The following is a 12962-nucleotide window of genomic DNA, read 5'->3' on the forward strand; positions in this document are numbered from 1 at the left end:
AAAATACTATTCAAGGTTATGTGCATCATTCTCTTATTAAAAAGTTTGGAGAAGGATTACGTGAAGGAGCCGTCATTGGAATCTGCAACTTTAATGTGCAAGATTGCAATAAAAACTATAGAGTTCAGATCATAAATTTCAAATAAGATTGACAGAGAGAACATCAGTTGCATGTGAGGTTCAACAAATATCTCAAATACCGCCTGAAAATTTTCGATTCCTAAATTATGAAGATTTAGATCACCTGAAAGACTCAACATACGATTTATATGGTAAAATTTTTTTGGTCAGTTATTTCTTTATATATCTCCCCTTTTGTATATTTCTTTCAACTTATTACCTATTTTTAATTAATTTTCCTTGAAATAATCCTATTATATAACATGCTTTTGTTACAGATATGATCGGATATATCAAGAACATGGAGAAATCAGATGTTCGTAGTCGGACTAAACATGTCCTCCGAAGAGTTATTCTAACTTTATTGTTAGGAAGGTATATTTCAGTTCCAATTCTATTAACAAATTTCGTTTTTTATGTTTTATTTCTCTTTTACATTAAATATTCTATCTTAAACAGAGGAATTGAGATACAAGCAATACTATGGGCTGAACAAGCATAATTATTTGAAGATAAATATCGTGTTGTGGAAAGTAAAAATATTGTTCTTATCATGACAAGTGTTTTGCTGAATGCAATTTATTTGTTGGCATCATCTGGAACAAAATTCTATTTGAACAATGATTTTGATTCTGTTTCCGACTTTCGAACAAGGTACTATCTAAATTTATTAAGTTATTGATGGTGAACATGATACTAAAATTATTAATTTAAAAAAGAAGTGTTAAAATTAGTATTGGTAGAAATTGTAAAAAGAGTAATTTTAAAATTATTGATTAGTAACTACAAATAATTATTTCATAGAAATTTATTTATTTCTAAAATTCTAAAGACAAGATAATTGTATAAGGTTATATAACAGTAATTTTCTATTTCTAAAATCCTAATCAAAAATGTAAAGGAGTATTTAATATTATTTTTTATTTTTTATTGTAAATAAAAAGAATATTTATAAAATAGAAAATTTTTCCTTTCTTAAAAAACTCTTGCAAAATAAAAATTTTAAAAATTATTTAATAAAACATTAGATTAGTACATAAGAAAATGTATAATATTATCATTTACTTGATTGGCGTTATTCGACTTTCAGTTTTTCTTATTTTTCATTCAGTTTTTTATTTTAGGTTGGGTTCAATTCAAAAATTTAGGTATAATGTTTTTTTCTAATCAAGTAGAAAGTTTGATAACAATTCATCTATGTACCATTATTATAAAATACAAATTTGAACTTGAACTTATGTATGAAAATTATTTTTAGTTATAAAATAAATCTCATGCAACATATGTAAATCAATCATAAAACTATAATAAAATGATTATTATTTTATGTTTTCTATTAAATTAAAACATCAAACAAAACCGTTGTAACGCAACGGGCTCATATCTAGTAAAAGATATAACATTGATTTACATTATAAATTAATAATATTTAGTCCAAGATTAATCTGGTTATCCCCTTTAATTTTATAATTTTTTTTTGACAACAATGAAACTAAACTATTTATAACTATACTCTCTTTGTTTCACAATATATTGGGACCGATTGGTTGGATTGTAAGTGTAGAAAATTTACTATAGAATTTAGACTGTATAATTTTTTGATGTAATTGTATCTAATGTAACTGTAAAAATTAAATAAAAGAAATGATGAAAAGAAAATATATTCATACATCAATATTTTAAAAAGGAAATAGTTTCCTACAACCATATTTTTTTTTTGTTTTAGAAAATAAGGCTTCTACAACCATTTTTTATTTTATTGATTTTAGCTTTAAAAACTAATTAAAGTATGATTGGTAACTTAAATGGTTGTAGATAGAAATTAAAGTTAAAGTCACTAGTTATAATGTTTTCCTTTGATGCACATAAAATTTACTTAAAAGATATTTAAAATATTTTCCATTAATTATAGAAATGAATACAAAATCCAATTGGTAACATAGTTTCTATAAAATTAAAAACATTAAAATCAAATATCATAAATTTTGAAATAACAAATATCTTTTTTTGAACTAACATTAATATTAACAAAAAATATCTTCTAAAACATCATCTATTATAAAACAAAAGAAATGAATAACAAACAATGTAATAAATCAACACTGTTTACTATCAAATCATACAAGGAGGCCAATGACGTGCACTTTTCTTTGACAATGAACGACTATTCTATTATTCAAGTTTAAGGTGGTCTAGATAACCAGACCGAAATAGAACAACTAATATAGCAAAGTGCTCTATAAAAAGACCTCGTGATCCCTATCTAAAGAATCATAAAATCCATTTTGGCTCGTAAAAAATAAATGATCTTGATATCTAGAAAGCTTATCAGCAAAGATCTTCTCCAATTCAGTTGCAGAGTTTGGCCAGACATGAGGTTCCTTGATCATCGCGATCAAATATCTTTGCAGTCCGTACCAAAGCTCTGACATGTCGAATGCTGGAGCATACTCTCCAGTGTCCAATGTAGTGCTTCCCTGAATGCAAGGCTGACTCTCGCCGTCTATAGTTCCTCATCCCCATTAATTGTACTTTCCCCAATCTGTCCATCCAAGCTCATCCCCAGCCACTGAACGGAGATGTGGAAGTCCATGATCCATCCACCATACAAATATTACCCAAGATTAAGATTTGGGGTTCCTCAATACTATATTCTTGTGGAAGTGGTGTTACAGTTTCATTAGAGTTGAACCAGGCTTGACACACACTCTCCGCATGTCGAACTAGTTCCAATGAATCTCTGTCTATTCTCTAAAATAGTTTGTCATTTCGGGGTTTCCAAATATACCAGATTATCCAAAGACAAGGATCTATGTCTAATTCTGTTTCAATGATGTTATTGTTTTTCTAGAAAAGATAATTCATGTTTGCATATATGCTCGGTAATAGAAAGATGTCATGGCTTAATGGTATTGCTTAAAGAGACCAAACTTGTACACTAAAAATGACATTCGTAACAGATTCGTGAGGTTTCTCACATCTTGACATGCACTTATTTAGCTTATACATACACAAAATAGTATTAGAATATTGGGTTCTTCTGTTCACATTCATAAATTAATAAAACTGAACATTATATGAAAATAATATGAAATTAATAAAATTTGATAGAAAATAGCGTTAAAAATTAATAATAATTTGAAACACATTTTTATTCTATGTTTAGAAAATAGAATATAAGAAAACAATTTTCATATTATGGAGTGATCGGAAGTGGAGCTGATAGAATAGTGAAATAGAAAAATTAGGAGACGAATAATAAGATACGATTTACATTAAGTGAACAGAGGTGGAGCTAAGGGAATAACAAAAGATAAAAATTAGGAGGTGAATGATAAGATAAGATCTACAAAAGATTTGGTAGAGTTGATGGAGGAGAAAAATAAATCATCACCCTAGGAGAGGAGAAGAAGAGACAGTAGAAAAAGGTTATAAAATGATGGATAGCGACGGTGATGGAGGAGATGACGATGTCGGCGATGTAACAACTGGTGGTAGTGACAATATTACGATGTAATATCAAAAATCATATTACATATCATTTTACATATCTATTCTATATATCAATAATAGAATATAACACAAGAAAAAATATTCACCTTCTTTAATTATTTTCTTAGTATCTCAATAAAATTCATATTAACTTCGACCAAATAATTTTATTCCTATCAAAGGTCAATCGATAATTTTTTTAATTGTATTTAATGGCTAACTTTTGAAGGCATCGAGATTGCTTTGGTCAATACAATTATGAAAATTTTTGTCCTATTTTAAAAATTTAAGATTAAAATAGTTTCCTTAGAAATGGCTTACTTAAAAATTGTACATTATTTATTTTGATTAAAATAGATTAAATTAGTATATATGTTTTAAGTAAACATAATAAATGATACTTTTTAGAAATGAATCATACAATTCAAATAAATACAAAAAAGTATAACATATATGTATTCATATTTTTAGGAAGGTCTTTCACACATATATATTTACATAGGAAGAAATGTTTTAAATCTGAATCATATGTAAATTTAAGAAGACATATATGATATTATTTTGTTGTATTTTTTTTGCTTTTGTATAACAAACACATATTGTATATGTCTTCAACTTTACTTTAATTATATATATATATATAATTTTAATCACCAATTTTTTAAAATTAGAATCATTACAAAGATTGTCTCGAGAACAATCACAAGCATAACTAAAAAAACTATTACTTTATGTTATTTTTCCAAGAGTTGTTATGGCTGTTACTTTTATGTTTATGTTTAATTTTAAACATTATGTTTGAAATTACTTTAAATTTTTGTGTTTAAATTATTTTTTATGTTGGACAATTTTTAGTTTTTGCTTCCTTTAAAGATGATTTTAAGTTTATTTAGAACATATATACTTAAGTAAGCTATTTTAATCAAGATGAAAATTTATACTATTTTAAGTAAGCCACTTTAATCTTTAAATTTTCAACTGGAACCCAAAAATTCTTATATTTGTATTATCCAAATCATTTCCGTCCCATCTAAAGTGTTAAATATAATTAATGAAATTAAATGACTCTTTTTCGATGGAACTAAAAGTTTTTGGTCAATGAAAATATGAGATTCATTTGTATATAACTAAAAGTGGAAGATTGAAATTGTGTGTTTGTGAGCTGGTGATTTTTGGCTTAAAATTGAAAGTTGTGAATTATTATTATTATTCAGTTTGCTTCGTTTTGTTGAAATATTGTTGTTATTCTTTAAAGATATATATATATATATATATATAATTGCATCATGAGTATATTTTAATACTTGAGAAACATCAAAAACATGGATGTGAATTATAATTTCAAACTTATGATATGCATATATTATCATAGATATGCTGATTTTTTTTTTAACGTAGATATGCTGATTTAACCAAAATGTCATCAAAGGAACATTCTTAAGTAATCATCCATGCGTTTGTACTTCACATCCGGATAGAGACTTGACGCTTCTTCATTTTCTCCCACTTTATGATCAGTTAGACATCCTTCATAGAAAATATGATAAAAATGTCCTATTCCCGCTTGCTGTGGAATCTCCATGTCTACGTATATATATATAAGAAAATCAAATACCATTTATGGGGTTAATTGTTAAATCGGCATAAATCGTTGGCTATTAAACACGTCTAACTAAAAAATATTACACGATGTCACATTATGATTAGACTTACGTTCGGTGTTTCTATTTTTGAGAAAGGGCCTACTTACGTTCAGTGTTGGAAAGGAAATCTTTTGCAGTAATATTAGTTTTCTCTAATTCATTTCCGGTTAGCTTTTCCCAAATCTGAACCAATTCGATATGTGTGAGAACGTTGTCCGGAGGCCTGATATACACGGTTTTGTTCAAAGTCCGTGGGTCGTTTAGAGTTCTGGAAGTGTATTTCGCAATATCATCTTCATCCGCAAACACCACTACGAAGATAGAACCGTTAAATTTTGAAAACTTATCAGGGGTTCATCTCTAAAATCTAACAAGTAAATATCATAATGAGAAGAGTAAAGATTTTTTTACGAGGGAGTAATGCTTTTACCTTTTACATTACCATCTCCGTATATATTAACTCTTTTTCTGGGAGGGAGTAACGTTTCCATCTGAGATAGATTTCCAGCAAAATATGCGGCAAAACAAGCGCCAACAACGTAAGTGTAAGGTATTCCAGCAGCTTCAATAGCCTGACGAACTTCCATTTTTTGGTCGAACGTTTCTCTTCCGGGCGGTAACGCATTTCTCATTCGTGGTGGATCCATACCAAATTCAGATGGTAAAAAGCGCTGAAATAGTTAATTTGTAGATTTTTATTTTAGATAAATCCACAACCATCCAAACTACTAAAATGAATATCTTTACTAAAGTTCCTTTGATTATGTTCCAAATATTAGCTGCCATTTCTAGATATATAACATGCATATATATATATATATATATATACAGAAATGTATTTTTTTACAATTGCTTAAAGTGAAAAAAAAAGAAACAGAAAAACATTTTATCATTCTTCTAAGAGAAAAAAGACCAAAATAGCATTAAACCAAGTTTTTGTCACAAAAATAACATCATAAAGAGAAAAATGACCAAAAGAAATTTTATTGAATGATAAATATGCATTTATAATTCTTGAGTTAATTAATTTAAAACTTAGGGTTTAGAGTTAAAGGGTAGAGTTCTAGAAATGTATTCATATATTTAAAGACAAAAAGATAAATATTAAAATTTTCAAAACAAAAATGTAATATTTTGGTCATTTTAATTTTTGAATGCTATTTTACGAAGAAAACTTAAAAAGTGATATTTGAAAGATTTGACTTTCCTTTTCTTTTAGTTTCTCCGCATCGTTTGGTTTTTGACTTTTAAGATTTACAGATTGACCAACTAGTTTCTCTACCTATCATTCTTAATCTTTACCGTCATACCTTGACATTACCAGCTTCTTTGATGGCTTCAACAAGCTTGAGCTGGACAAGGATGTTATGGCTACGGAAGTGAACACCAGACATGTTGGAGACAACGACGTCTACGAGTTTCACGGCTGATACGAGGCTTTGGTGATCGGAGAAAGAAGCTTCCACGAGACGAGCGCCTAGTTTCTTGAAGGAGAGAAGGAGTTGGACTTTCTCGATGTCGAGACCAGTCTCTGGCCGCTGCAAAACGTAGGTCTCGTGACCTTCAGCCAAAAACGCCCGTACGATTCTCTTCCCCAAGTAACCCGTCGCTCCCACCACCAAAACTCGCGTTTTCTCGCCGCTTTTGATCTCGCCCATTTTTCTCTCGATCTATGTGCTTGTTAGAAGTGTCTCGCTTCTTATGTATATAGGGGTCGAAACATGTACATTTGCACATATATGTATGTGTGTGTGTACACCTAATGTATTATTGTATGCATTGTAAAGCTACTGAAGGTTTATATGATGCCTATACTATATAATAAAATAATACCTTTTTAGCCGATACTTATAAATGAATAATATGTAAGAAACATAGATTTGTTTCCTTTCAATGAATTGACGTTATGTAATCCGCAATTAGTGACACAATATTTCAATTTCAAATATAGTAGTGATATGTTTTTTTTTAACAATATAGTAGTGATATGTGAATTACAAAGCTGTACCTTTTTCAATATATAATATATGTTCAATATTGTAAAACAGAACCGTACCAAATCGAACCGAAATAGACAATATTATTTGGTTTTGGTATATTCCATACAAACCGAATGGATGTGCTTTTATAAAAACCGCAGAATTTGGATATGGTTTGGTTTATAACCGATAAACCGAATAATCTGAACAAAAACGATCAAAAGTAAATACATGTATATATTATAACGACGCATGAAAATCTATTTGCTATATAAGTTAATCTTTTGCTAATCACTATTACAATATTTTTTACATTAATAAAAAAGCTCTAATTTGTAAACCGAAACTTCTTATTTTTTTAATCTTATTTTTGATCTTTTTGTTTTATTTTAGAATTGACTAAACTAAAGTAAATATTATAATTTGATGGACAATAATTAGTGGAAATTTTTCACAATTTTCTTTATCTATAAACGAACAGAGTTTGCGATCAATCAAAGAAACATGATTTTGATGAACTGGAAGAATAGAAAAAAATCTTTTGTGCTTCTGTTTTGTTTTTCTTTTTGTTTTTTCTTTCTCAAAATTCAGAGCTTTATTTTAGTTCTGGTAGAAGCTTTTTTTATTTTTTGTTCTTTTATTTAAAAATATAATATTTTTAATAAACGAATGCGTTGACAACATGATTCTAAAATTCATATAATATGATCCCAAACAAAATAATCATGTTTTTGGTATAAAACTGAATAAACGGAAAACCGACGGTATATAAACCGAATTGAACCGAAGTAAATATGGATTTAAAATAGTAGTTGTATTTTACTAACCGAAATATCGAAAAATCCAAAAACCGAACCGATATCCGGATTGAATACCCCTATATCTAATGGATTGTTGTGTTTATTGTAGGCAAAGCTCTAGAGGGTTGATATGGTCCATAAAAATTTGTTACATAAAAGGTTGATATAGAGGGTTGACATTATGAGTTACATAAAGCATTAAAATTTGTTGTTCAAAATGTATTTGACATTATATTTATCCTAGTTATATTGTTTTTTCAAGATAGCGGTTTTATACTGTTAAGGAAATATATATCGGCAAAATTTGCTTAGAATGTTTTTTTTTTTGACGAAAAAAAATTTGCTTAGAATGTTAAGCTTTTTTTTTTATCAAAGTTTAGAATGTTAAGCTTTATGAACTTTAAAGATAGAAACATGTGTAGATTTTTCTCTCCACCGAAAGGATTAAGAAATTATTTTTGGGAGCTTACATGCATTAATTACATCATTTGTTTGAAATTTGATTTAAATGTATTCAACCCATTACATCATGGTTTCGAAAGTCAATTTCAACGGCCACAAAGAATTCCCCCTAATCGTCTTCATTGATTGTATACACGTAAAGTTGTTTGATTATCAAATCCTGAACATTTGATATTTGCTACCGTTGAAATTGACGGTATCAAATCCTGAACATTTGATATTTGCTACCGTTGAAATTGACGGTAAAACTATGTGGCCGTAAAATATGATTGATTATAAAAAAAATAGAATGATTATTAAATTATATCCGAAGATTATAAAATTCTATATCTTTAAATACTGTATAATGTAAAGGAAAACTGAGTTGAAGAGTCGATGAGAGTCGATGATATGACCCACACACCACGAAAAGCATTTTCCGAACTAATATTTTCTTTCTTTTTTGCTTCAAATTTATTTTCATCATGAACTATATGCTGGTTGGAAATATGACTTGATAATATTTTTTGAAAAATGGTTAAATCCGGGTATATTAAAGACATATATATATATATCTAACCTTCGGGTGAGAGGTGCAGCAACCGTGGTAAACATGACAATATAATTTATAATTTCTGCAGCAAAAATATCGAACTTAGAATGTGTTGGTATGCAAGACTTGTCCACTCCTACTGGACCACAAAATCCGCTAATGACTTGATAATATTGTGGTGTTATTTAACCGAAACAACAAGGTTTCCAATAAAAAAAATTAATTTTTTTTCATTACTAATAATAGCATAATTTTTTATTATCTAGTGTGTCTCCCGGAACTGTTCTTCGCTAGTGTATTGCTTTTAAAAAAATTTAATGGACTTCTGAACTGTCGAGTTGGATTTTTAGATCGGGGTTTTGAAGTGGGGTGAAACACATATCTATCACTATTAATACAATCTAATTATCAGTTTTTTTCTAAAACAAACTCTTATTATTAAAATATATTGTTATAAACTTTTTGACCTTGAAATTTTCTTTTAAATAAGTTCAAAAAGACATAGATTGCATGTATCCACGAGACTAGTCAGTTGATTTTATTGACCCGAATTGTTAGCTGAAGATTATTCCAAAACATTTTACTGATTATTCCAAAATTTGCAATGCCTACGCTTTTTTCTTCTAGAATGTCTAAGTAACTAATTAAACAACGGACTTCTAGAAACTTAACATTTTCGCGTACCTTTTTCTCTTTTATTAATAAAATTATTCTATGTTATTATATAAAATTTGGTTTTTCAAAGTTACTAATTAATATAATCGTGATATGTTGATAAATTTTTAAGATTGCGACATGTGTTAAATTATCTCATATCTAAAAATATATGTACTAAAATAATAACAAAAACAAATTTTGTTAGAACGTAATTGTAAGTATTATCTAAGAGTAATTTTCTATTTTAAAATCCTAAACAAAATATATTGGCAAAATATTATTTGATAATAATTTTCTTTTTAATATTATGAAATAGGTTAAAAATTATAATGATATGTGTGCTTTGAAATAAAACAAATTTTGAAATAAATTGAAATTTATTTAATAGGAAAAGGGAAATTTTAAAAATTATTTATTTGGTAGTAATTTTCCTTTTAATATTGTAAAATAGGTTAAAATTTATAATGATATAAAATATATATAATAAGATAACAAAAAAATAATTTTGAAATAAATAAATTTTGAAATTTCTTTAATTGTGAAAAAGAAAATTTACAAATTATTTTGAAATTTTTTAATAGTAAAAAGAAAATTTTAAAAATTATTTAATAATATCTTATTATATAAAGCTTGGTTCTTCAAAATTACTAATTAATATAATTGTGATATGTGTCAATAAATTTTTAAGATGGTGACATGTGTCAAAAATATGATATAATTTTCTTTTGTTTATTATTTAATAGAGATTTAAAAAAGTAAAAGTCTTTTAAAAAGAAAAGTTTCTAAACAATTACTATTAAATAATTTTTATAATTACTTTTCACTATTAAATAAAATTTAGAATTATTTCTTCAATATTATTTTTAGTATATATATTTTGAATCATTATATATTTTAGAAAAGGAAAATTACTATTAAATAGTCTTTTAAAATCTATATTTTATAAAATATTTGACAGTAATTTATTTATTTTAAAGACTAAACAAAAATAATAATTGCAAAAAGGTATTAGAAAGTTAATTCTTTTAAAAAAAAATATAATGTTTATTCTTAAACTCACTAAAGATAGAGAATTATGAAAATGCCATCTTCTAAAAATAATTAAATATCAATAAATTATAATGTTTATTCTTAAATTCAATACAAATTGAAAAAAAAAAACATTAGTGATATTGAAACAAACGAATTTTGAAAATGCCATCTTTTAAAAATAATTAATATTAACTGGAAATAATTATTTGATAGAAATTTTGTTTTATAAATCCTAGATGAAATATAATTGTAAAAGATTAGGTAATATTAATTTCCTTTTCTAAAATCCTAAAGCTGTAAAAGATTATTTGATAGTTTTTTCCTTTTTTTCTAAAATAAATCCTAAACAAAAAAAATTTGTATCATATTTCTAAGTCCTAACCAAAAGAGAATTGTAAAAAAAAATATTTTATAATATTTAAAGAGAGTATGTGATGATGAATATAATATTAAAAATTCTTTAATTAACGAAAGAAGTGTAAAAGTGGTATTGATACAAATTGTTCATAAAAGCAATTTTAAGATTATTTATTAATAACTAGAAATAGTTATTTGATAGCAATTTTTTTTCTGAAATTCTAAAGAGAATATAATTGTAATAGGTTATATGACAAATTTTCCTTTTCTAAAATCAAAAAAAAATGTAAAAGAGTATTTAGTTTTTTTATTTAATTTATTAATTGTAATTAAGTAGGAGATTTATAAAATATTTTTTTTTCTTTTTTAAAATCCTAGCAAAGCATTAAGTTAGTACATATAAGAACATGTATAATATTGTTCTTGACTCGATTGGTGTACTTGACTCTTTGATTTCTTTTTACCTTTCATTCAATTTCTTATTTTGGGTTGTGTTGAGTTTAAACGTTTAGGTATAGTATATTCTTTAATCCTAATTGCAAAAATTACAACATTGATCTATGAACTAGACGATTTCTATATAAGTCGTTTCAGGTTAGTTTTGAAATTAAAAAAAAATAAAACTTTAACATATTATCCTAGACTACTTCTAAGCCGTCTTTGGGTTTCTCGATTTTTTTAACAAAAGTATGCAATATTTATAAAGGACGACTTCCAGAGAAGTCTTCTGTAGAGACGACTTCTCTGGAAGTCGTCCTTTATAAAATTTTAATTGAAAAAATGATCTAAATGGACGAATTTTCTGGAAGTCTACCAGAAGACCTCCGTGGATATCATATGCGTCAATGTTTAATAAACTAACATTTTCTTATTAATTCATGTATATTTTTTTAATAACCCAGTGTATCCTGGCATCCATTGAAGTGGATCCAGACTAGCGGCGAGTGTCCGTATCAGCCTACGTTATCGGACAGAGTACGTCTCGGTCACCGGACACTGGAAAAGCCCAAATTTAAAATTTTACCACCAGTGGCCAGCAGGATTCGAACTCAGGTCCGTACTGGGGCCGAAGCTCCCTCAAGACCACTAGGCCGTCCTCACTTGGTTTAATTCATGTATATTAGTCAATATTCGGACTACTAAATGAAATTTATAACTGAATTGATGATATTTATGAGGTTACCAGCGTTCATGTTTATTAAAGTTTCTAACTGATTCAAAAAGAATTCGTTCTTCTACGTAAGTTTTTCAGCACAAAAATGTTAAAAATGTGATATGTTTTAACTAGTTACTATTATAGGTAACATATTCTTGAGGACTTAAAAAACAATCACTATGAAGTAGAATATAACGAGTGTTGTCACACATATCAAAGAAATATATGTTTATCTTTTCAAGAAGACTTCTAATGAAAGTGTTATATCTTTGAACTTATGTAATATTTTATCTTTTGTGAATTTTACTAAGTTTTCTTGAGAATTCTCTCCCTTAATTAGTTGTAATAAATTTGATTAATTTTTTGTGTTCTTCTGTTTTGCTATTGAAGTTGTATCAATAATTTCAATTATGTCAAGTAATTTTGGCAAAATAATATTGTGGAAAATGAACATGTATACCAATTTTTTATTAATATATCTTCAAATTTTTTAAAAAATTACAACTAAAAGAGTACACATACAAATCACTGACCATAAACAAAACTATTATAAATCATTCCCCTACAAAGATAAGTTTGGACTCTACTTGATATGGAAGAAGACTCTCTCAGAAGACTTCTGGAAGACTTCCAGAAAGTCTTTTAGCGCATTATATTGTAGAAGATTTTCGAGAAGACTTCCAGATTTGACAAACCTACATATCCAAATCTAGATTGAAAAATCTGCATATA

At 27.0% G+C, this 12962-nt stretch overlaps 1 protein-coding gene across 1 annotated transcript; it reads right to left on the reverse strand.

The window, feature by feature from the left end:
• Positions 1-4931: 4931 nt before the first annotated feature.
• On the reverse strand, positions 4932-6998 carry LOC108856515 (pinoresinol reductase 1). Its single transcript, XM_018630338.2, has 4 exons — positions 6566-6998; positions 5686-5926; positions 5363-5566; positions 4932-5196 (listed from the first exon to the last, which is right to left on the reverse strand). The coding sequence occupies exons 1-4, from the start codon at positions 6911-6913 to the stop codon at positions 5036-5038; spliced, it is 954 nt and encodes a 317-aa protein (XP_018485840.1). The 5' UTR covers positions 6914-6998; the 3' UTR covers positions 4932-5035.
• Between the last annotated feature and the right edge of the window lie 5964 nt (positions 6999-12962).

The sequence above is a fragment of the Raphanus sativus genome, chromosome 1 (assembly GCF_000801105.2).
Source record: "Raphanus sativus cultivar WK10039 chromosome 1, ASM80110v3, whole genome shotgun sequence".
Classification (NCBI taxonomy): domain Eukaryota; kingdom Viridiplantae; phylum Streptophyta; class Magnoliopsida; order Brassicales; family Brassicaceae; genus Raphanus; species Raphanus sativus.